This window comes from Mixophyes fleayi, chromosome 2, assembly GCF_038048845.1.
Source record: "Mixophyes fleayi isolate aMixFle1 chromosome 2, aMixFle1.hap1, whole genome shotgun sequence".
Lineage (NCBI taxonomy): Eukaryota > Metazoa > Chordata > Amphibia > Anura > Limnodynastidae > Mixophyes > Mixophyes fleayi.
Genome location: NC_134403.1, coordinates 197,194,455 through 197,221,062, shown reverse-complemented (window position 1 = coordinate 197,221,062; position 26,608 = coordinate 197,194,455). Strand labels below are relative to the sequence as shown.

Here is a 26,608-nt window from a genome sequence, read left to right as displayed (position 1 = left end):
AGGGTATTCAATTGTTAGCGTTAACGGGGAAAAACGAGCGCTCAAAAAATCTTAGCGTTAATACGGTAATTACTCGCGAAATTTCAGCTCGCCACTCCCTGAGCGGCGAGCTGAAATTCCGCGAGTAAACTACCGTATTAACGCTTTTCACGCGCAATATTACCATATATATATATATATATATATATATATATATATATATATATATATATATATATATATATATACACATACATACATACATACATACACACACACACACACACACACACACACACACACACTCTACATATCTTACGGATGTATTATTCTTATTTTCTGTGATTAATACAGTGATCTTTTGTCAAGGTGCAAATGCTTTTGTTCCCTAACCCTGTGCAACAGTTGATTAAAAAAACTCTACAAAGATAGTGTCTATCATTCAATCTATGTGAACTTTGGAACTTTTTTTTTTCTTTCCAGGCAGTGATCTCAACAGCACCAACAGTTAGTATTTTAATGACTTGTCATTTCCTGCTCTGATAAAGATTCTCATGATATTTTACCAACCATTTCCTTGAGGCTGAACCAATAGCAGAACACCATCATGGATGACTCAGAATGGACCTCAGACTTCAATAGACTGACTCACCCAACTAGGTTGAAATACCCTGGAGAGAAACTCGAGCCCCAGGTGCTTTTGGCTTTGAGACAGCGTACACACAAAACACTGATATACTCATGCCTGCTTTAAAAGCATATTAAGAAATTTTAGAGGATGTTTAAGAACATGTTTTGTTTCTTGAAGTTCAGCAAGGCAATGAATAAACAAGTAAGCAGTAGTAATTACAAACAAAAAATGCACAACACCGACCCCTCAATTAAAGAACCACGTTTATTCTTAAATGAACAGTTAGTTACGGTTGCTTGCAGATGTACAGATGTACTGAAATGAGTTGCTTAATAGCACTAGGCTACCAGGAAACCATCCAATTTGTATTTTAGAAAAAAGAGGGGAAACCCATAAGTACATTTTAAAAAAGAGGAAACGGTCTCAAAATTTCAGTTCATACAACTCAACTGTAGAATATTTGGCAATGTCTGACTATATTTGATAGTGTGGAACACTGTGTTGCACTAATAACTATTATATAGAAAAATTACATCTCCTCAGGTATCTATGTGCATTATGAACGATGTACCCATTTGCAGAATGGACTTTTCTGTCACTGAGTTTTCAACCCAATTTAAAAAGATAAGAACTTAATGTAATTGGATAATCTGGATCCATGTTTCCCATTATTATCCCATATAAACAAAGTTCCAGCAGTGTTTCTAAATTTGCCCTACTACTTGCAACATGCTTTTATTCAATACGTACCATTACAGCTACAGTACATGCTTTGGGGACTTACAGTAGTCTGCCATTCATGCCAATACCTAGTCTGTTGGGTCTGTATTTTAGAGGGGTTGCAGGACTGTACAGTATCACTCTCGCAATATCTAAATGCAATCTTTGTGGACGATGAGCTCAATGTTCTGTTAAATATTGGATAAATAAACATAACATTATTTTACAAACTAGTTCTAGACATTATGATTTCATTTCCAGCTACTATATTTGGTGTAAAAACAATAGTAACTTAAAAGGAATTGACGTTGTCTGCCTCTTTCATACATACATACATAGGAATAGCAAGAAATGGTACTTACACAATACACACTTCAAGCTCTATTGATTTCTGATGTGAGACAAGTAGAAAATCGTATTCTCATGTTCAAAGAACAAACATATGAAAAGACTGTTGGATTGTAAGGTGGTGTCATACAAGATGGGTATGATACATTCACAAAGTGGGAGAATTTCAACATTTCTTGATGCTCTCAAAAGGATTTCACTTGAAAGCAGTGTCACTAAAACTAAAAAGGGGTTAGTACAAATGTAATATTTATGCTCCTATAACCTCTTATTGTGCTCCCAGTACAATTGAGCCACCTAAAGAACTATGATTGACAGTGTATCTGCAAGCAGGGTGAAGGAGAACGCCACACTCCTATACTCCACCCTTCTCAGCTATTCCTTTCCTTTTTAAAATTGTGCTCTGTACAATTTGTTAATAAAGTTATTTTCTATGTCCCTATCTATAATCTACCATGTTCTACAGCACTATAGTGTATGTCTACAACTGAAACAACAGTTATAATGATTTTTAGGTTTACACCAAACTACCAGAGGAGAGGTAATGGTGTGGTTTTAGCAGAAACAAGCAGGACATTGTGATGCGTGATTGTTTTATCCAAAATTGAAGCATACATTGTCATTTGTCATTGCAGGAGAGAGATTCTGCACCAATAAATCCTTACTGTGCTGTGTACACAAACTGCCTCCCTAACATAATTTATATACTGACAAACAACTTGTTGCTTGTAGATAAGGTTTTTGTAAAGAACATAACCAAATACTGAAAGGACGTATCTGAGCCATACAAGCAACTTATCTCAACTTCACTGCGGGAAAAACCTGTATTTAAACTAATTCTTCCACTCCTTGTAAACTAATTATTGAGTCAACAATCTTTGAAAGTCACTTTAACTTAATAATCAGAGCTGCAGAACTAAAAGAATGTAAAAGAAACCTTCAAATGATCCAACACACAGACTTCTCAGTTCTAAAAAGAAAATCAGTCCTCTTTTCATCTAAAAACAGCACTTCTTTTACACCCATTTTAACAATGTACTGAAGCTTACTGTACAGGGCAATTCTAAACAGCTTTGGGGAATAGTGTCAAAGCAACCTGTCTAGAACAAATACTACACATTGTTACTACTAGAGTATGCAGCTGACGCACTTCAGCTGTGAGAACAGCATGAGGGCTCATAAATAACATTATGAGCTGCTGTGATTTCTCAATAAAAGAGCATGTGTGCTTCACGTGAAAGTACATGTCCCAGAAGTTTTTTCTTACTGTTTTAACAAATATGAACAGTAAAAAGCATAAAATAATATAGTTCAATTTTAAGTAAAAGTACTGGAACGTGCCATTAACCAAATTACTTTACTATGGATAATTCCTAGCTTCATTACTTATTTGTTATTTCTTGGGAAGCTCTGTTCCCTTTTCCAGCTAATACTTTACTTTCTTTCCAGTAACCATAGAGGTAAGCTACTCTGTTCTGTTTAGGCTTTGCTTATGTCATCAAGATACAATGGGTAAATTCATACCCACATAAATCAGCAACAAAAAGCCAAAGCTATAAAAACATGCATTGCAATAACAATTCAAGAAAAATATTAAAGATTTCCTATTTTGCATTCACACGCATAAACACATTTATGGTATTTGTTATAACTTTCATCTGTAAACACGGTTTACTGTTTCCTGTGTGCCCCTGTTTCATACACTGGACCACATTGGGAGCACCTTATAAATGAACAGCAATAATAATCAGATCAAATAAGACAGCTATAGTACAAAAATAATCTTAGAACTGGGAGTGACTAAAGATATTTGTAGATTTAACACTAAAATCAGTGAACAAGCATCAGTGAACAAGTATCAGTTTAAGTATCAGTTTCTAATATTTAAGTATCAGTTTTTAAAATATTTTATAAATTAATCCTACATATTACTACGTTCAATTTGAAGTAACTAATACCCAATACAATAGTTTGTGAATTTAGATACATCTTTGACATATTAGGGTTATATAGGTCATGTCACCTCCTTATTTACTAAATGCCAACAGAATTTTGGGACATCCCTATATAAGAAAAATGGTGTCCCACAGATTATTTATAATTATTTTGTCATGATACAGTATGCAGGCTCTCCTATATAGCATATGTGTAACTTGCTGTGACCAAATAAATATGCAGCTGATAAAATGCTAAAGAGTAATAGAAAGCCAAGTGTATGTCTTTGCCCACAGACAATATACAAAAATTGGTGTTGGCAGGATTAACCTCAAGCACCACTTTTGTGAACGAGTCCCACATTCATGGTCTCCCCTAGACTCTCGGAAGATACTGTATCAAAGAATTATCACCTATTTACATTATTTCCCCATAAATCTCATTACTGTAAGACCCCTTGGGACAAGGAACTATTAACTCTTCCTTATATTTTTAGTATGGTGCACTCCCTGTGCTGTATTCCTGTAAATGAGTAGGGTGCTGTGCACTACAGAAAATAACTCGCATTTTAAAAGTTCACTGACAGTTTTGTTACAATTACAACAAAAAATACTAAAACAGCAAAATGGGTCAATTCTAAAGCAGTAAATAAAAAATATTTCTACCCATCATTGTAAAATTAGTGCCATGACGTGCCTTGGAGTGAAACTGATGAATGAATGAACTGCGCGCTCTTTAGTATAGCATGAATTAATGAAACTTATCTTACTATTGTCACAATATTACTATTTTTAAATTAGCACATGAAACAATGTTTGTATTATTGGTAAGTCATAATAAATAAATAAAAAATAATTTATTAAGTTACACAATAAACAAATAAATATTGCCTAAATATTAAGTGTAATTAGATCCATTGAACATCCACTCATATGTACAAATACAGCACATTTTCTGAACGAATGGGTGTGGACCAATTGAATGTTTAGAATCTTCAGGCACAAAATGAGAACAGCTGACAATGAGCATACCATAATGACTGGCATGTCACGCTGTGCCCTAATTATCCTGCAATTTCCTAATTTATTTGCAGAGCTGTAAATCTCACAGATATCTACACGGTTCCTTGATACCAAATTGAATAATTTACAGAAAAGATGCAATTATCTGAAAGGTGCCATTACAGTAAAAATACAATCCCCCCTCTACCCCACAGATTTCTAGCTGCTGCAGTCTCAAGTGCAGGAGGACTTCAGTCGTCCTCCCAGCAACTCACACCACTGCTGCTTCATGTGGCACTGGTGACCTAAGCTGATGATGTCATCAATATGCTGCACAGACTGCCCACATGTAGCAGCAGCATTCTGACATCCCCTCCGCTGGACACCACAACAGCAAAAACAGTTGCTACAGTAAGGATGAACTGCATTCTGATGACCCTGCACCTAGCATAGTATTTCAGTCCCCTCCTGGTGCCCTAGAATGGATGAGGTCACAAACAAGGCCTTCCCAATTGGGCCCAGGATTCTCATGCCATCTGCCCCTATTACAATCCATAACTGTATGAATACATTGATATAAAGATATATTCTAAATTGAATAAGGTAGAACATACAGCACAGCTCATGAACAATTTTAAAACACCAGATGGTAGAATATAATTGAAAACTAGTTTTGTGCACACAAACGAATGCTCTAAAGACACAAAGTTAAAAGGTTATAATAAAAACACTCAATTTAGAACTGCAGGACTAGGTCCAATGTTTAAATACATTTTGTAAGGATTTCCACCTGCTTGACATGATATATACCAATCTCACACAGGGAAAACATGACCTATTAGGGGCATTTGACAAAACACTGATGTAGTAGGCCTTTAGCCATTGCATGTGTTATTAAATGGTTGTCAAGATGTAGCCTGATTGTATTACATATAAAGAGGGAGAACAGGCTTTACCTTTGAAAGGACTACAGATTTGCAGGGAGTGAACTAAATTGCTTTGATTGCTCTGTAGCTGCTGACACTAGCGTCACACAGAACACAATGCAACATGTCCAGGGGATACTGCCTATCATAAAGACCAAAGATTAAACTTTGTGTGGGTGGAAAACTATCTCATTCATGCAATTGTGCAACAGAGTGACTGTGCGTGAGTGTCACCCGGTACAGCAATGTGATAAAAAGGAGTGGCCAGGAAATGCAGAGGAATATAAATACATTCTTTGGAATATACTGTGAAAGGTTTTGATAGCTGAATAAGGTTGAGCCTACCCTGCACGTTATGCCCTTAAAAGGGGAATCATAGTACATGTGGGAAAGATCTAAAATTTACCTCTCCCAGCAAAAGGCATATTGAACTTAAAAACTACATATGACATTTGCAACAAATACAATTGGGTCTGACCAATATCTTGTATAATATGGATTAGTTGTTACAGGATACAACAGGGTGTAGTTTCTACAGAATCTCATGAATTTGCACAGATTTGTTCAGTGACTTTTTATAGGTGTGTTTAGCCAAAGGCAAAAATTGTCTTTTGCGCTGGTACCCGATTCTGTCAGTTAGTACTTAATAAACAGGCCACACCCACTTGTTTCACACGATTATGATTTTTTCCCCCCATGAATTATATAACTGTCTATTTAGCAAAACATTTCTACCAAGATAAGAGACTTGTTCAAAATTCAAAGCAGCATAGTTACATTTCATCAAGCTGAATGTTTCATGTAAATGTCCTTAACATTTATTTTTTTTATTCCATCTGTAGTAGTTGCTATGGCAGCACGTAATCATTCTCCTGTGGCTGCTGGATCGGAAATAACAATATACATTCCCTTTAAATAAAAATGCAGCAGCCACAAAACCTGGAGATGTCTGGAGCGGAGATAGCAAACAAAACTAAATGAGCCCTGCACTAGGAAACCCGTGACCAGAGAAATCAATAAATTGATCCCGAAATGACTATATTCATACCGTCTGAGATGTCTTTACCATGAACACCTAAGAAAGTACTGCTTGGGGGATAACATTCACATTGTTGTGCTCATTTTTTTTATGTTGTTTGACTGGTATTTATTTGTTTTTATGCTGCTTGACTTGTGCCAGGCCCCCCCACACAGTAAATTAATTCCAAACAATACAGAGCATGGAATATGCAGGGCTCACAATTAGGAATATATCACATTAATTTATAGTGAAGGCACAAACCTTAAAATGTGACCCTGCATGCACCCTGAAGTGATATGGATACTCTGTATCTGTCTAGCAGTTAATAGGTTAATAACTATGGAACTGGGTTGTTTGTATATTTTATTCTATAATACATATCGTCCTAGCCCTTTGTTACAGTATGAGTCAGTGTCCGTGTTGGTGCAGACCTCATCTATGTTTGAACGGGAATGATATCACTGGATGAGTTTATTGGCCAATGTGAATGAGTGATATTCTCTGTACAGCTCTGAGAAATTAGTGGTGCTATATAAATAAATGATGATGATTGGCTGAAACATGAATTAAAAGACAGAAAGAGGATGACGTTCCCTAGACACAGACTGAAAGACGTGTTTCAGGGGTAGCCACTGCTTTATTCAAGGTGGAAAGTAGGACTTTTATAAATGAGGGTTCTAAATTAACAATTAGTTGATTCTTTTGTTGGACAAATGAAACATATCTAGAGGCACATTACATGCATGTTTTATATGCAGGAGCTCTACAAATATTAAAAAGGTCTCTTCACATGTTTGTCTAAATTATCTTAGAAACATTCAGGGCTCCTTCACACCTATCAGATTTTTTTTTTTGTTTTTTCCACACGTTAAAAAAAAAAAAAAGCAAGAAAAGTGCATTAAAGCATCCACTGGTTTGTTCCCACACTTAATTTAAAATGTTAATGCCACATTTAAAATTTTAAGACTCAAAACAACCTATTTCATAGGGTTAATGCGCTCTACCAGTACAAAACATTATATTTGTTAAAAATACAAATGAAGAACGCATAGAATATATCACAAAAACTACTGCACATTTTAGTTGTTTTAACTTTATCCATTTTCTCTGCATGTGCGAGTGTGAATCAGCCCTTACCCACGAACATATAGCAGTATAAACAGGTCTACACTAGTTTACGCCTTAAATAAATGGAACAGTAAAGAAATGTGAGTAACTCTGTGTAATGATGTTAACATGGCTATAGTGAAAATACACCTGGTGTAAATAAAGGTATGACTATAGTCTGATCTAAGCATGAGGCATACAGTTCATCAGAATTACCACTATCCAAAATTATTGCATCAGCTAATACTACCATCCCATGTATCTTGTTATAGATAATGTAGGGAAGGAAAGAATTAAGTGAATCAAACATATACATTTAATGACATGCCAACAGCTGCTCTAGTTTAAAGGGTTTTTTTTTCTCTTCTAAAAAAGAACAAAAAAATAAGTAAAAAACATTTATGCTTATTACATACAGTTATTAAATATAAATACATAAATAATGGTTTTGCACCAACAGAGATGGGAGGGGGGGAAATCACAGTTCTAAAGATTATTTGTGTTAACACATGATATTAAAAGAACCAAAAACAAATGGTCTGTGGCCTCTTCAGAAAATGAGATAACATTTTCAGCAGAGTGCTGAACAATGTTGTTCTCGGAGATAAGTACAAGACAAGTGTTACTCAATTACTCACCCGATTAGGGACACCATCTGCTCCACAATATGCTTGCTGAAAGTTATGATAACAAAAAGCTTCTGCAAAAAGGGAAAGTATACAATCAATTAATTAAGGGATAAAGAAGCTGAAAGAAACAATGCAATAGAAAAAAAATGTAATGGCTGGTCTAGATTCAAAAGTGTGTGTGTGGGGCGGGGTTTACTACACTTTAAAAAATGATTAAATATAATTTTACTTACAATACATAAGTTGTGTGCATACATAAGTTGTGTGTAGAGTCATGCAATGACTAAAATTCCATCAATATTATTGTGACAACGATATACCATCCTGGAAAAACGAAATATATGCCTATCTCTACACAGATATCACACCTAAAACACTTTGGTCTATGACTGCAGCCTTGAGTCCTAGATTTCTTAAGCTCAACTCTGCTGTGGCGTTTCCAGACAAACCCCTAGATATTTTAGTATCTGGGATGACTGTAAATGACTCTCTTCCGTGCCGTTTCCAGAACATGCATGAACCTATGCTCACTCTTGGGATTCTTATTCTCTGAATCTTGTCTTTATCAAAAAATCATCAGACAGTATCCCCACTTATCTTAACTCTGCGATTATTACTACGAGGATCTTTGTGTTATTAACAGCACCAATAACATTTACAAAGAGAAGACTCCTGGTTTGGAAAGGGTTATTGAAGATCAGGAACTGAGAAACTTTTGATGTGATGGTCTGATAAGCAAATGATGGTATCCTTGAGGTCAGATGGCTGTGAGTTTCAATCTTGAAATTTCTGGTTTTTAAATATGTTCTGAGGGGCCCCTAAATCCAAACAATATCCTCATTTGTGTTTTCTACAATTAATATGCTGGAGTAGAAACCTGTGTTTCTTTGATAAATAGGAACTTGGTTTAAGAAGACCTGTGAACTGTCCAACATCAACGTTGCCTGGTGGATATCTCACAAATTTCAATGTAAACTCATAACAGTTGTCAAGACTCATGTCTATTGCCAATATGGTCCTTTCCTCTGCAAATTACTATAGGGATCATATCTACTTTCATCCCTGAATGTGTATGCCCTCCTGTTGGGACAGTCCTGTGGCAACCATACCAGACTTTACCACAGAGAGTTCTGAAATGAGAGAGTACAGTTTTTCTTCAAAGGATAGGGACACCCATCTATTTTTAAGAGTATCCGCCATCCATGAATGGAGACACAAAACTTTACGCATTACCACAGTAGATGCCATGGTGCAATGTAGTCAAAATGTTGACAGGTTCATAATGTCGACATGTAAAATGTGGTCAAAATGTGGTCAAGTTCTAAATTCGACATGCAAAAGAATCTGTGGATTTATCACAGATGAAGACCCTGGATCTAGTTGAGCAGAGGTGAATGAGGATAGTGTATGCGTGTATTTATAAAAAAAAAAAAAAAAGTCTTACACTTGTTAGAGTTGTATTTACATTTTTCCCTGGTGCACTACAGGTCCCTGTGTACTACAAGCACCCAGTAGCAGGAATCCCTAGGGAATCCAGCCCCATGCAGACCAGACTGTATGGCTGAGGCACCCAACACTGCAGGTTTTCCTGTTTTAGTGGCACTAGCTCTGGCTGTCAAAGCCTACTGTTGGTAATCGTAAAATCGGCAGTACCCCACCTTTAGCGCCCCCTGATTCTGCTAGTATTAGCCTAGGCTGGCGGCACTAGGGTTGGTTAAGCTGTTTGGGAGGGGGATTTTATTTTTACATGTATTACCATTTTAATTTGTTTACATCTATGTCAACATTTTGATTGTCGACTTTAGAACCATGTCCATATTATACATGTGGACATTTAAATTCTACATTTGTTGACATTTTGACTGTTGACTTTCCATATCCAACCCACCAGGGCTCTGTCACAGTCCATTAATGTGCTACAAATGAACTAGAATGCTTTCTGCATTTCCTGGACCATCTTCAGAAGGTCATTTCTTTTGTCCTTTCACTCCTTTAAAACAGGTTAATATTTTAGAAGGGCTTCTATAGTACAGCAGACACACAGTGACTGACAGCCAGACAGACTTGATTTGCAGGAATGCAGCGTGGGTAGGTGGATTTATACCTAAGGACAGTGTGGTGTTTATATTATAAAGGAAAGCACATAAATGGGTGGCTGGTCAAGAAATCAACCTCTCAGTAAATGTAATAGGGGAGAACACAGAAACAGAATAAAAAAAATGCACAATATTATTAGAACATAGAACATGCACACACATTAAACTATCAGATTGTGTGACTTACATCAGTTATACAATCTTATAGTGGTCTCTAAACCAAGTGGAGTACTAGGCTGTATGTATGTGCTGACAAAGCAAATAAACACAGTGATAATGAAAATGTTTTGCTCTGAATGTCTATTCCATTTCTTTTTGATCATTTTAATTAATGGTTGATAAAGCGATGCCATACATTACCGCAAATATGGAACATGAAAATACTTACACGGGTTTCTGCTTTTGTTGCTTTATTTTAACACAATAAAAACCAACACAATAGAATTCATTGCTTCTACTAGGTATTAAAATTACAGTTTAGGTTTTCTTTAAAAAAAAAAAGGTTTTATAGCGGTTATGACCATTCGCCATGGCATCTCTTAATCACCTGACATTAACACATCAGACCTTTTAAAAGTGAAAATAATACTAAACTTTTTAGGATAGAGCTTATTGTGAATGCAATGTGTTCAAGATCAAATAGAAAATAGGAAGATAAGAGGTGAGATGTTGGACATAAGATAGAACAGTATCTGTTTCCTGTTTGTGACTAGCTTTACCCGGAATACATTGTAAGGAAACACCCAAGTTATAAATGACAAACTTATCCTACAATTCTGACTCCTCCTACAAACAGGCCATTGTATGTATGTATGTATGTATGTATGTATGTAAGTAAGTATGTATGTAAGTGTATATGTATGTATATATATATATATATATATATATATATATATATATATATATATATATATATATATATACATACATATACACACACACATATTTATCTGTATTGTAGATTGTTATGTGAGAAAATACAAGGACATGCAATATCACTACAGAAGCAAACAGGAGTGTTGTCCTCCTCTTAAGCCTGCAGAACCACAGCATAAACTTGAATTACCCAGAAGTGTTTCCTGGATAGTCTTCTCGTTACTTCCAAACATACCCTAGATGCTAGCGACTGCAATGCAGGAAGCAACCCTACGCATTTTGTAATAGCTACTTCATCGGTGGTGTATTTTCATATACAGATATATACACACACACACACACACACACGGGCTGATCTTGATCACAAAGATCATTGAGGATCACAAGATCTGGACAGTTGACATTTGGGCGAGGTCTACTGTGGCAATAGGTGTGGTCAAAAGACAGATAGTCTTTTTTTTTCCCCATTACATTGAGCAACAAATTAGATGATCATGATCCCGTCAATTTTGATAGGATCATTATAAGCATTCATCTTGTTTTCGGGCCACACAAGATAGCTATCAATTTGCCCTAAGTTGTGTAGCATGCTTTATGTCCTATGTAGTATGGCATGTTTTGCCAGCATTACAAACCAAAACAGAGCAATGTACCAGAGTAGTAGTGTAGTAGAATGTATGTCCTAAAACGCACATCTTAGTGAAAGCCATCACTGATGACAGCTGAGGTGATGAACATAACAATATTTTTCAGTGAATACCAACACTCGTGTATTACGAAAGATAAAATACTATGGTGAATGTTTACATTTCTTATATAGTATACTGCTGGAAATAGGTGCCGATGGGGTGGGTGGATGGGTATAAAGTACACAGCCCTGTGGTGGCGATGATGGTATGGGCGGATGGTGCTCCAGTCCCATCTGCACATTCACAGCCTCATCTGAGCCAAATTTTGGGTGTTACACCCCTCCTAGAACTTGTGCAACCCACTAGGATGTGCCCGCAGTACTGCCTTTTGGCAAGGGATGGGGGCCCTAAAGCAGCAGATGCAACAAGGTCTGAGGTTGCTCTCGGCAGTCCTGCTGCTGCTGGATGTGTAGTTATTATAGGGAAACTGAAAGTGCCACAATGCTGATATGCAAGATCAGGGTTAGGCTTTATGATCTTTTAGTACCTGCTGTCCCGAGAGTATGTTACTCAGTTAACTGAGTAATTTAAACATTCAAACAAAAATTATTTACACTAAATGAAAAAGAAACTCAAAACAGATAGAGAGAACTGATGTATAGCACAAAAAAATGAATTCATTGTTAAAATATATTTGCATTTGTTAGAAACCATAGGTAAATATCATGGCTAACCACTTACTTCCTGAGAACAGTAAGCGGTAATGCTATTTTAGAATAACTGTACAAACTATTTCTTACTTATAACTCATAAAAATAGCACACCCATAGGGTTCTATATCTTAGATTTATTACAGTTGTAACTAAGCAGCACTCATTGTAAAATGCTCCATAGCTTTCTGATATAATAACTGCATAGTAAATGTGCATCATAATTGTGTTTCTGCCTTTTTTAATCCCTATAGGCAGAAAAATGGGAAATCTTAATACATTCAAACTTGTACACTGAAACTGCTATCTATAATATCCAAGAACTAAGCTATACTTACGCACATAGTACAAGATCATAAATATACTAGACGTATACATGTAGAGAATTATATACACACACACTTGTACAGTTTGACCTGCGAGGCATTTAGATGAACTTATTACAAATGAACTTGCCTGGATGTGCATTTTAATTATTGCTTTGCCAATCAGAGTGGCTCCAAAGAAAGTCCAGAAGGGGACAAGGAAATGTCCACATGTTATTCCTGCCAAATCAAACAGGGGATTGGGAATCTGAAAATAAGAATTGCAAAAAAAAAAAAGTTTACATACAACAATTGAAACCAATTTCTTATGCAGTGCTAGATGAATTCATGGTACAGAGCTGAACAAGGTTCATAGCACCTTTAATATTATATGTGTACTATGCAGGGTTTGAAATGTACATATGGTAGAGAAAGTAGAATGACTAAGGTTCAGTGGTGAATGATTTGGAGATGAAAGCGTTAAGTGACTCTCAAGCAGATTAATTCTCACTGTAGTCAGGGTAAAATTTATATTAGATTAATTTCTTAACCATTTCTTTTTTTTTCCATCTTAGAAGAAACAGTGTTTTAGAACTAGGAAGTAGGTGGCATTGAATATGTATAAATACTGCATATCTCACATTAACTTTTTTTTTTTTTTAAATAAAAGCTATACAACAATATACATAAAAACACATGCAAACATGTCTAACAAACAGAACTAAGACAAATACATGTATAATCAACAACATTTATGTTGTGGAAACTTGTTGGTAATAAAAGTTTACGAATACCTCCCTTAACGAAAAATGTGGAGTTCACATTGTGCTGCCTAATTGTCTTACATCCTAAACTCTAGCCTTTTACGTTTACAAACTGCTCATTCCAGTAAATGTCACAAACAATGTATTCAGAAGTATGTAAAATACATTTCTTAACACAATGTACCAATGGTTTGCTTAGCACATCAATCATTATACTCCCACAAAATAAATAAGAGCATTTATTTCCATTCATTTTAATACATGCTTGCTTACCGCAATGAACAATAATACAGGGAAAAATTCAGTAATGACAAGTCTTGCAATTTCTACCACCTTTCGGCATTACTTAGACCCACAATATTTAAACTGAGACATTTTAAAAAGTCTTTATAAGAATTTAAAATTCAACAATACATTTCCATACTGTACAACAGACTCCTCAAACCTGAGGCTCGACAGGTGTCAATGAACTAACATGCTCTGCTAATGACAGCTGGAAGTCACAGTATTGAGCCGAGCACAAATACACATAAGACACACTTCAGATGAGGCTTGTAATATTCCTATGATGAACACATGGGACATACACATGCACTGGGGCATTGCAGTAAAGAACAGACACATTTTGTACTATTTTTCCCTAACTATACACTATCTAGCATTATCCCTGCATTGCTCTAGACACTAAAAGGTGTATGTACGTGTTTTAGTCCCTATATCTGATTTGTTTGTGTTCTGTTCAGTACCAGGTGAGCAGAACACAATGCAGAGGTGAGGCAAGAAACTGACCGCCTGTATGCACCCTTAGACACTGTTTTATTTATGTTAATCACTTGTACCATGAATGTAAACTGATGTACAGACATTTCTAAAACCACAGTGTAGTATACACAAAGCAGTAACTAATTTTTGTTTGCACTTTTTATGATGAATAAAATAAAACCAAAGTTCATATAAACCAAACAATAAAATCCTGTCCTCAGGCATCCTGAAGTCACCATCCTGTAGTATTTTGAGATAGAAAACACTATTTAACCTCAGTTCAATCCTAAGGGCATTTGGTGGAATTTTGGTGCAAGTGGGGGTCTGAGTGTCACCTAGAGGGTTAAAAGGGGAATGTGGGGGCATTTTGGTAAGCGTGATATAGTGGTACGGAGGTTATTTTGGGGCTGTTTTTTATATTACTTAGATTAAGGGTAATATGCAGCCATGGAAATGTATCAGGTTACAAAACAAAGAAATGATTTAATGGTAGAACAAATACAGGGTTTGGAAAAAGTTAAAAACTTACCGAAGCACAGGCCAGGATTCCAAGAAACCCAACTTTCTGCACAAGGTTTTGAACTGCAAGTTTAGCTCGAGATGCAAAATCCTAAAAACAAAAAAAAAAAAAATACATTCTTAGACATTAGAAAACAAAAAAAACACAAACAAAAAACAACAGCAAAACATACAGTTAAGACCATTAAAGCTGCACTGTTACCCTACTGTAATATTTTACCAAAGTGCTCCCCCTAGCCCAAACCTTGTGTCTGCTACAGGTATGAGTGTGGCTTGTGATTCTTCCTCCTGCTCACAATCCAGAATAGATTTGCCAGTTCTGTATTACTACAGCATTACTCTGTGCTGCCATTTTTCCGGGGCTCCAACTGGGAGGGCGATGGGAGAATGTTTGTTAACTTTTACAGTAGGAGGAAATTGAGCGTTAAAGGATAATTGAACTTTTATTTTATTATTTATGACATGGAGTCAGCATTTATGGCGAGATGTTTTCCTAAATAAATATCTTCTAAAAGAAGGAAGGTCGGGTCTGCTTTTATAAAGCTTTGAAAAAAGCTTGAGAGATAAACCATATGCTAGAGTTTCAAAATTAAGTTTTTTTTTGTGTGTGTCTTTTTTTTCCTAATTTTAAAGATGGAAATAATGGCTAATATTTTATAGAACAAATATGTATTTATATTTAATTAATAACCAAACACACATATCGGATTGCAAACAATAGAAATGTCCTGGGATGAGTTGTACTCAATGTTTTATGAAAACACAAACAAACAAAAAACCTGTTGATTATTTCTACTTTAGTGCCATGGCTTCTTCTGAATGACAACTACATTAATGTATTTCACTCTCCTGAACACTTACATACGATAACGTAAAGGTTATATGTTTTTCTTGAGATGTAACGAACAAATAGATGTGATACCACAGCTACACGCTTAGTACTTGCAGATTGCAAAAACCAAACAATGTTTAGTGTCATTTTAATTGGCTCAAATTTACTTTTCACATATTAACTGAATTTTACAAAATTTAATTGAGAACGTATGCATTTTTAACAAAGAATATAAATTAGGTCATTACCAATTGCCCAACATAAAAATATGGAGAAAAGAATGTGTTAGCAGAATAAGACTATTGAGTTTATCAATATACCCATAAAGCAATTGCATCCTTAGAATGACCTTACATGTTTCTACTGAATTTACAAATGACTGTCTACACATAGGCTGTTGTGAAGCCATTGTATGCCCTTTACCTTTTTAATAAATACCAGGGGGTAAATGTATCAAGTTTAGATTTCTGCAGGTCGCCGGAAAGTGGCGCAATTTCCCCTGCATAGTTGTCGATTTCCGGCGACTTGCAGAAATCGGAACTTGATACATTTACCCCCAGATATTTGTTCTTTCGAGTAAATGGATTTTACACTTTTCTCCCAATATCTCAAGCTCCATAAATATATATTTTTCTTTTCACAGTTAGCAGTCCTTGACCATTACATCACAGAGCATTGCGACTCACTGCAGGGTCTGGAAGGGACTTGAGCGGCAATTTGAGCTACATCATTTTTATTGAACTAGAGTGGGGTGCACCAGATAGTCTCCATCTCATCAATCATAAACTAAAGGCCTGAATCATTAAGGAATGTAAATGCAGATTCACTCTGTATTTCGTGTAAAATCGCTCCGCACATGACCAGAAACTAACCATATGCCAGAGTATGCAGCAACGTCCAAATTCATCTTTCAACACAAAGGACCCTACAGCCTACAATTTCAGGGGCAGAACAGGGAGGGGACTGGGCATATGAATGTAGTCAATGTACCGTAAGGGCGTGCCAAGCTTGAGCACATGCAGCAGCATCTGACTCAAGCTTTGGATAAACAGACACACAGCTCTTCCAGTAATCACCTCTTGCATCTCTTCAATAAAAAGGTGAGACATGTGTACAAACTAAAGCAGTCTCGCTAGCATGCTGTGATAATGAATTCTCAGTCAATCAGGAGTCCTGATGTTTATTGGGTTCCTTAAGGGACTAATGGTCACAGCAGTTATTTGGTGGAGCTATGTATCCCTGGTGGAGTTTCTGTATCCCTTAGAGACTATTTGCTCTGTAATTCCCTGCCCTGCCACATGTCTAAGACTACTTAGGCGCACAATGATAAAATGTGCGCTACATCTTGAAAGCTGTTGACAAGTGCAGCCAGGTCTGGTCTCTGCATCCGCCACTAAAATCTGCAGCTCCACACAGTCACCAAACTGAAGTCCACAAAAAAACATTTAAAAGGATAGAGAAACTTTACTTATTACAAGGGCAAGTAACAACAGTACTTAAGACATTTGAAACTATGTTCCCTCTTGAGGATTAGTAGCTCGTGGTGAAACCTGGCTTTTTTTTTCAATCAAAAATACATTTAATAAAAAATAACACATAATTTTTTTTTATTTAATTATGAGATGTCACAAAACTATGCAGTCACTATAAGAAATACAAAAAGCAAATCAAATCTAAAGAAACAGGACATATGAGGCAGACTTAAGACAAATGGTAGAGAGGGATCCCTGAAACAAGCATAAATCAGACTTTTACAAAAAAGCCTGACTAACTAGTATGGGAAAATTCACTATCATGAAATGTAAGCATACTCTGTTGGTATATTCAAAGATCTTATACCTTATATTTAGCAACTATTTGTATTTTCTAAATAGTAGTGTAAATAATTTGTGAGGTTTATTATTTTTTATTTTAAACTTGGCCTGCTATGACCATGTGAAACCTAAAGCAACCAAGTGTATAATTTTTATTTTCTTTTTAAATAATCTAATTTGCCCAGGCTTATAAAAATAGTTTCCCCTTCTGAAAATTGCTTGAAGTATTCAAAAAATGACAGACTATATTTCATTTCTACTGCCTTCCCCAAGATACTACAATGGAATCAAACACACTTGTTGGATAAAGACTGTTTGTGGTCAGGCAGTAAAATCTTGTCTGCTGCCTCCACTGCATAGAGAATGATTAGCTCAGTGGAATAAAATGTTCCTGATTGCAGGATGTGAGCGTGAAACAGACTTAAATTACAAGAGATCTCTTCAGGTTTACAGATTACAAAATGCTTCAGCAATGATGAACTCTGGCTCAGGAATGAATATGACCACCAATAAATAAATGTCATTGGACTAAATCTCATTACTACTTATTTGATAGTCATAAGGTATGGGCAGCACGGTGGCTAAGTAGTTAGCACTTCTGCCTTACAGCACTAGGGACATGGGTTCCTCACACACTCCAATAACATACTGTAGGTCAATTGGCTGCTAATAAATTGACGTGTGTGTCTGTGTGTGTTAGGGAATTTACACTGTAAGCTCCAATGGGGCAGGGACTGATGTGAGTGAGTTCTCTGTACAGTGCTGCGTTATTAGTGGCGCTATATAAATAAATGGTGATGATGATAAGGTAGAGATTACAAAAACACAAGCCCAAAAACATCAACACAGCAAACTTCTGTGGGCTTGGAAACATTTTGGGATAAAAGACAAGCTCTGGAGTTAGGAGAGAACAGAAAGCTCACATGATTTATCTTTTATTCATAAACATGCACTTGTATTCAAACACTTGGGAACGATGTAAAACATTTTTCTTGTCCTGTCTCAGATACACAGGGAGATGCACTAAAAAGGAAGTCCCAGTTTTCCTGGGAGAAGATCCATAAAGCATGTTGGAAGACCTACTGCATAGATATAAAATCACGCGTTCAACATTAGGCTAAATGCCGGCAATAAAATTCTGTGTTTAAGATGCATTTCTAATGCAAATTAAGTGCATGTAAAAGGGTGCGAAAATAAAAATTATTGTACCAAATGAGACCCTATATATTTACATTTTTGCACATGTTTAACTTGCATTGCACTGCAGTTTGTCAGTGTATTTAATGCATCTAAAGTAATAGGACAGGTCAACACATGTGGAAACTACTGTTCATCTCAATGGGAGAGCACAATAAATACAATGAGATGCAGTTAAGAATTTACATACTTGCATCCACATGCATTTGACTTAAACCAGAACTTCCTGTCTTGTCACAAACACATGTTTACAAGTGTGTTAAGTCTGCATTGCATATAAGCAGTAGCTCTCATGCAGTGTTCAGTCACCTAGACCACAGACTTCAGGACTGAATGACTGTACACTGGATCCAGAGCACCTGCGATAAGTAACGGCTGTACTTATTATAATTTCGCTTGAATTATTCTGCTACCTTTTGAGAATAAATATTTGTGCGTTGGAAACACAAATTGAGATTCGACAATCATTATTGGATAGCGACAAAACGCTCATAACAATTTGGGGGCTCTTGAGTTTGGAGGTTTCGTTGCCGGACGATATGCAAGACCAACGGATTTCGGTTCCCCAACAAAGGGTGGAGACGCGTCATAGATGGGTAAGAACGCAATGTGTTCAAAACCTGAATTTTACTCTAAGGTACGCTAACTGAAGTTAATATGTTAGAGGTTCAGCGTAAGTATGGAAAGGGGGCAATGGCTGAGACAGGTGAGAGTAGTGTGACCACTAGGAGAGACAATATTCAAAGTACTGAAGTAGCTAACCCTGAAGATAGTGAACCAGTGGATACGTATCCAGTCCGCACAATATCAGTTACTAATGGTAAGGCGGATAAGGATGGTGTAGTTCCTTTAAGAAATGTTACAATGCATTGTCCCTTGACTAGATCAGAATTACGTTCCATCATGACTGAATTCCCAGATCCTAGAAAAGAGTTGGCTAAGTGTCAGAAGTTTGTTAAAGACTTGGGAAATGCACACGAACCAACCGATAAGGATTGGCGTGTAGTGTTGAGGGTGTGTCTTCCTCCCAATACTAACGTACAACAATTTATTAAAGATTGTTCGTTGGAGGAAGACGACACCTTGACAGATGAGATTAATCAAGAGAATATAGAACAGATTGTCAAACATTTAGCCATCTATTTTCCAGTAGTAGCGAATTGGAGTAAGATTTTCACCATAAAACAAAAAGATAGTGAAACAGCATCAGATTACTTTAGTAGAGCTATAGCAGCGATAACACGGTTCACTGGGATATCAAACATAGGTGAGGACCCACATCACAGGGAAGTAGCTGTAGGAGTACTAATGGATGGTCTTAGGGAAAATTTAAAAACCAGAGTACAAACCTCATTACCTAATTGGAGAGGCATCACCATCACGGTAGATTCCCTTAGGGAGTCTGCTGTGGAGCATGATAAAAATATCTTTAGGAAAACGGAAGAAAAGAGTGACAAGTTGATGACGGTGAGTATACAAGCATTAGAGGGAATGCATACACGATCACCAGTCAATAACCCACATAACAGGAAAAGCAGAATGTTGAGATGTTATAATTGCAAAGAAGGAGGACATATGAGGAGAGATTGTACTAAAGGAAGATATAATCCTAATGAAGGGTCGCATAAATATCCTCCAAGGAGGGATTCACATAGACTAGAAGACTCACACCTGCCCGCACATATTACAGCAGCAAATGCTGCGCGGGAAAGCAATAGTCAGCGCTAGGGGTCAGGTCATACCTGTAGTCTACAGCCAGTGAGGTTAACTGAGAGTCTGAGAGAAGAACCAACAATGATAGTTGACATAGCTAATAGGAAGCAAACTTTTCTTGTAGATACAGGGGCGGTCAGATCTGTGATAACCTCTTCTTTTAATCTACAGGTGACCAGTAAAACTATTCCAGCTATGGGGGTAACGGGAGTAGGGTTACATTATCCTCTAACTAAACCCACTGAAGTTACCATCGGGCCCCTGCAAACTAAGCATTTGTTTCTCTTAGCTGCAGCGGCTCCTACTAACTTGCTAGGGAGAGACTTGTTATGTAAAATGGGATGTGTCATATACTGTACTTCTGATGGTGTGTTCTTCGACATACCAGAGAAGGTCACGCATGAGGTACAGGATATATTGGAAACCCCTCAAAGGTTAATGTTACACTCTACTGTTATAGAACAAAGTCCATCTCAAGTAAAGGGGATGTTGCTGGAAATACCAGGTTCACTATGGACCAGAGATGGACAGGACACTGGACTAATGGCAAACGTAGCCCCTGTCAAGGTAATCTAAAAAGTGGTAGGATAGCTCCAAAAATCCCACAGTATCCATTAAAACCGGAGGTGGAATTGGGGGTATATCCTGTTATTGAGAGGCTGTTGCAACAAGAGATTTTACTTCGTACATCCAGCACAGCAAATAGTCCCATTTTCCCTGTGAAGAAGAGTGGGGGAGGGGCTATAGATTAGTCCAGGACTTAAGGGGAATTAATAAAGTTGTTGAGAGCCAATTCCCCGTAGTGCCGAATCCAGCTGTCATCCTCATGCAGATTCCAACGTCTGCTAGTCATTTTACTGTCATTGATCTATGTTCTGCTTTCTTCTCAGTCCCTCTTCACCCTGACTGCCAATACCTTTTTGCATTTTCCTACCGGGGAGTGCAATACACATGGACCAGACTGCCCCAGGGGTTCATTGACAGCCCAGTATTTTCTCCCAAGCCTTACATGACTGTTTGCAATCCTTTCAACCCCGCAATGGGTCTGTTCTAATTCAATATGTGGACGATTTGTTGCTGTGCTCTGATTCTTTTATGTCATGTTTACATGATACTAAATTGTTGTTGCTCCATCTCTCACAAACAGGGCACAAGGTGGCAAAGGATAAATTACAGCCATGTCAGACTAAGGTCAAATACTTAGGACACTGCCTCACCAAGGGGCTAAGACACCTGACAACCAACAGGATTGAAGCCATACAACACATGACTCTGCCGCAGAGCCAGAAGCAGATTCGTACCTTCTTGGGGATGTGTGGATACTGTAGATCCTGGATCCCAGGTTTTTCTATTCTGGCATTACCATTGCAGGAGCTAGTCTCTTCCTCGAAACCAGAATGTGTCGTACACACAGAAGAGTCAGAGCAAGCCTTCTTTAATCTCAAAGATAGTCTGACTAGAGCACCTGCATTGGGAATACCTGATTATGAAAAGCCTTTTGAACTATACTGTACAGAAGCTGATGGTTGTGCAGCAGGTGTCCTCACACAGAAACATGGTGACGCTAGCAGACCGGTAGCATACTACGCACAATTGGACACTGTGGCAAGATCACTCCCAACATGTCTCAGAAGTGTAGCAGCAACTGCTCTTCTGGTAAGTAAGAGCGAGGACGTAGTATTAGGACATAATTCAACTGTCTATACACCCCATGCTGTATCAGCTCTGTTAAATCCAGCTCAAACCAGACATGTTTCTTCAGCTAGATTCACAAAGTGGGAACTAGCCCTGATGGCACCCTCAAACATCACCATCAAACAATGTAGCACCTTAAATCCAGCTACATACCTTCCATATGTGTCTCAAGAGACACAAAGGGTGGGAGGTGAGGAGACCCTGGTTGATGAGTTAGGCAAGAGTACTGATACGCATGATTGTATGGAACACCGGAACCAGACCTTTACTGCCAGGCCCGACATACGTGACACCGACTTAGAAAATGTTGATTTTACATTTTATACAGACGGGAGTTGTCATAGACAGACAGAGACGGGAGAACTATGTACTGGTTACGCTGTTGTAGATGATCAGGGTGTGGTAGAAGCTGAACCCCTTGGCCCACCTCACTCAGCCCAAGTGGCGGAACTAGTAGCATTAAGGAGAGCGTGTGAGTTGGCAGAAGGTAAATCAGCCAATATATATACTGACTCTGGGTACGCCTTCGGCATAGTGCATGATTTTGGGGCCCTTTGGCTTCTTAGAAACTTTACGATAGCAGCAGGTACGCCAGTGGCACACTCACAACACATAAAAGGACTTCTGACAGCGATACAGTTACCCAAGACGGTAGCGGTCATAAAGTGCAAAGCCCATACCTCTGAAGAAGACCCGGTGTCATTGGGCAATAATAGGGCGGACGAAGCTGCTAAATGGGCAGCAGGACAACCTATGACTGTATCAACCGAGACTATGATGGTTTTTCAGACATTAGACATGCATAAATTAATTGAAATGCAAGATTTGTGTTCCCTGCAGGAAAAGGCGGTCTGGAAGGCGAAGGGATGTGGTCAAGAGTCCTCAGGACTCTTGAGGGATGGACAAGGTAAGCCTGTAGTTCCCCGAATGTACTATCCAAGCCTGGCTGAAGCAGCACACGGTCTGACTCACCTGGGTAAAGAAGGTATGTGCAAACTGGTGAGAGCATACTGGTGTGCTCAGAGGATTTTCCTCTCAAGCTGGTAAGAAAGCAATGTCATGTCTTACTTGTGTGAGGAAAAACTGAGCCATCCCACATCCCTCCTACAGACGGGCCTTTTCAGGTAATACAAATTGACTATATCCAATTACCACCTTGCAGGAATCTAAAGTATGTGTTAATATGTATTGATGTGTTCTCCGGTTGGGTAGAAGCATATCCGGCAGCCACTAATACTGCTGTGTTCACTGCAAAGAAAATTGTACAAGATTTTGTGTGTAGGTTCGGTATCCCTAGAATCATTGAAAGTGATAGGGGTACCCACTTTACTGGTGATATCTTCCAAAATATGTGTAAACTCATGGGAATCAGTAGCAGACTTCACACCCCTTACCGACCACAAGCCAGTGGTAAGGTGGAGAGAGTAAACGGTACTATAAAGAACAAGCTGGGTAAGGTAATGGCTGAAACTGGGTTGGCGTGGCCTGAAGCTTTGCCACTAGTCCTCCATAGCATCCGAACCACTCCTAGACCTCCTCTTGATCTGTCCCCCTTTGAGATACTGTTCGGCCGACAACCTCATTTGATCGTGAGTCCGCAAGACGACTTAAAGTGTAATAATGAAGGGACTGTGCAATATCTTATAAAAATGAGCAGACAGCTGAAACAACAACAACAAAAACTCAAAATGCTGTCACCTGGAATGCCAGAAATGAACTGTCATGATGTTGAACCTGGGGACTATGTTATGATCCGCAATTTCTTACGTTCAGGTTGTTTAACAGACTGTTGGGTCCGTACCAAGTGCTGCTGACCAGTACTACATCACTGAAGGTTCTAGAGAGAGACACTTGGGTCCATTCCACCCACTGCAGGAGAGTCAGTAACCCGGAGAAAGTGAGAGATAAAACTGAGACCCAGATCTGTCACTCGTAAATCTGTTCCGGGAGACCTAAAGCCTGCAGTCAAGACACCTGAACCAGAGACGTTGCATCAGAACTATCTTTCCAGCGATGGAGTGGCGGTTTTTGTTTTTCTTTTGTTCCAGGATTTTCCTTGTTTTTATTTTTTCTAGGACATTCTATTTTTGTGAAGGAGGATGGAGGACAGAGGAAGGTTCTGGCAGTGATACGGAGGAGATGGAGATCGAGGAAAAATTACTAGAGTACTCAGAGCAGCCCATTATCAAGCTTGGTCCAGGGGTTATGAAAAGGTCTGCTAGCTCAGGAACTCGGAGACAGTGTGAGGGGCTATTGTCTGATGAGTATTGTATCTGCAAGTTCAGTGACTCCCTAGTTGAAGAGAGATGCATCCAGCGATGCCAGTCCATCGGTAATCTGAATGTGGGCGGGCATCCTCTGGAGGATTATCACTCCTTGGTGGGTAAGGTCCTAAACCAAACCGAGTGCTGGGTGTGCTCTCACGTGCCGCAGCGGCAGCATAACATAGGACTAGTGCCATTCCCTTTAAACATCTCCGAAGTACTCGAATTGAGGGGTGGGAGGCCCATAGAGGGGAGGTACAATAACACTAGGTCCCCTAGTCTAACGCTTCGACAATACTCTGTAGACAGATCTTTGCTGTGCCTAAATATCTCTCATGCAAAGCGTCTGGAGAATTGGGAAGCTGACCCATCAGATCAGACAATGGCTCGCCACGCTCATTTTAGAGGGAGACTTACAAGGTCACCAATAGGCAGGACTGTTGATGGACACCACAAATTAGGGCGTGTAACTAAACATAAGAAAGTATCCATTGGAAAGGTCTCTATAGGTAATTGTAAGAATGTCATCCATGCTGACATGTGTCTCGAACAAATGGAGGCACTAGGCATGGGTAGTTTTGTCAAAACATTATGTGATATAATTAATGGGCATACTGTTCCTTATGTTCTCCCTGATGATGTGTACTTTGTTTGTGGGAGAAAAGCTTATTCCTGGGTGACTCCGAGTTCCAAGGGTTTGTGTTTCTTAGCTAAACTGGTTCCTGAAATCATGACTATTACTCATGAGGAAATGGTTGGTATTCACAACACCGTGACAAGAGAAATATGATTCCTGGTGAGGAGCCCATAGCTACAAAATTGATTAGTGAAACCGCTGGTTTTCAAGTTATGGATGCTCTAGATCTCACCAGGACCGCTCGGGGAACATTAAACTTTAAATATATACAAGACCTAGCTAAATTGATAGACAATATCACCGAGATGTATGACGACACTTTCAGGTATACTGGAAGGGAGCTACAAGCGTACAAAAAGGAGTTGGTGCAACATAGACTGGTACTAAATTATCTCACCTCTATTACTGGTGGGTACTGTGTGACACTGGCCACCCAGTTCGGTGTCAAATGTTGCACGTACATTACTAATAATACGGATGACACTAAGGAGGTTATAGACCGGAAGATGGATGAAATTCTGCAACTGAAATGGGAATTTCGAAGGAACCATAATTCTTCGTTATAGGAGATCGGGGAAAAGGTGGCAGGATGGTTCTCGTGGTTGAATCCTGTGAAATGGTTCTCTGGTCTGGGGGAATGGGTACAGGAAATGGTTGCTAGTGTAGGTAAGCTCCTTCTCCTTATAGCAAATTGGATAAAGTCATTTCAATTGATATCGAGCAAACTTGATTGTCTTTGTCTGAAATTATGCGTAAAGCACACTACGGCGTGGAAGGGCGTATCCAGCCGCAACACGTGGCAATAACAGTTTTTACACTTTAGTATACATTGGCACCAACACACACATTTGTAAATAGTATACATTAATCGTAGTTGCAACACATAGTTATTTATTTACCACGCCTCCTGACGAAGTCCTAAGGGATGAAACGCGTAGAGGTGATTGTGGAGACTCTCTGATTTCGAGCTGCTTCAAATAGTGCCGTTCGTATGTGAATATCAGAATTGAGCTGTTTTACTATTTATGCCTGAATACCTTTGCCATCTGGTACGTGCTATTTTAATGTTTGAAATAAAACATTTTACTTGGATAATACACTATGGAAGCGCCCCTGTTTTTTTGATACTGTACATAGTTAGTTATGTCGAAATATAGTAGTGTTTATGTGTAATATTATAAGTTATATGCATATAAGTGATACATATGGTTCAGGTTAAAAGAAATGTGTCATGTCTAATATCATAGTAATCCCCTTTACATCAGCAGCTGTTTGGTGCATTCAGCGAAGAGATCACACATTGCATACTCTAGTTATTGATGTCAGGGAATAAACCTTTTCTATGATTATTTACTGTCAAATGCAAATGGACTGATTGTAATTGGAGTGTGGCGGGAAAAACAGAGCAGTGTGGCGAGAAGAACAGAGCAGTTTGGCGGGAAGAACAGAGCTCATCCCCTGGAGAGACCCCCACCTTTGGATTCCTTAGATTGAATCA

General features: G+C 38.2%; 1 protein-coding gene and 1 long non-coding RNA gene across 5 annotated transcripts in view; one reads left to right on the top strand and one right to left on the bottom strand.

Moving 5' to 3' along the window:
• LOC142138546 (uncharacterized) overlaps window positions 1-1,233 on the top strand; it is a 5,333-nt gene extending 4,100 nt beyond the window's left edge. Inside the window, exon 2 of the long non-coding RNA XR_012688049.1 lies at window positions 463-1,233. This is a non-coding gene — a long non-coding RNA (uncharacterized LOC142138546). The remainder of the gene's footprint in view (window positions 1-462) is intronic.
• Window positions 1-26,608, bottom strand: part of VMP1 (vacuole membrane protein 1) — a 120,815-nt gene that overhangs the window by 9,079 nt on the left and 85,128 nt on the right. For all 4 annotated transcript variants that reach the window (XM_075195295.1, XM_075195294.1, XM_075195297.1 and 1 more), the window contains exons 8-10: window positions 14,969-15,049; window positions 13,065-13,181; window positions 8,307-8,368 (exon numbers count right to left, since the gene is read on the bottom strand). In XM_075195295.1, the coding sequence (XP_075051396.1) occupies window positions 8,307-8,368; window positions 13,065-13,181; window positions 14,969-15,049 (260 nt within the window). The remainder of the gene's footprint in view (window positions 1-8,306; window positions 8,369-13,064; window positions 13,182-14,968; window positions 15,050-26,608) is intronic.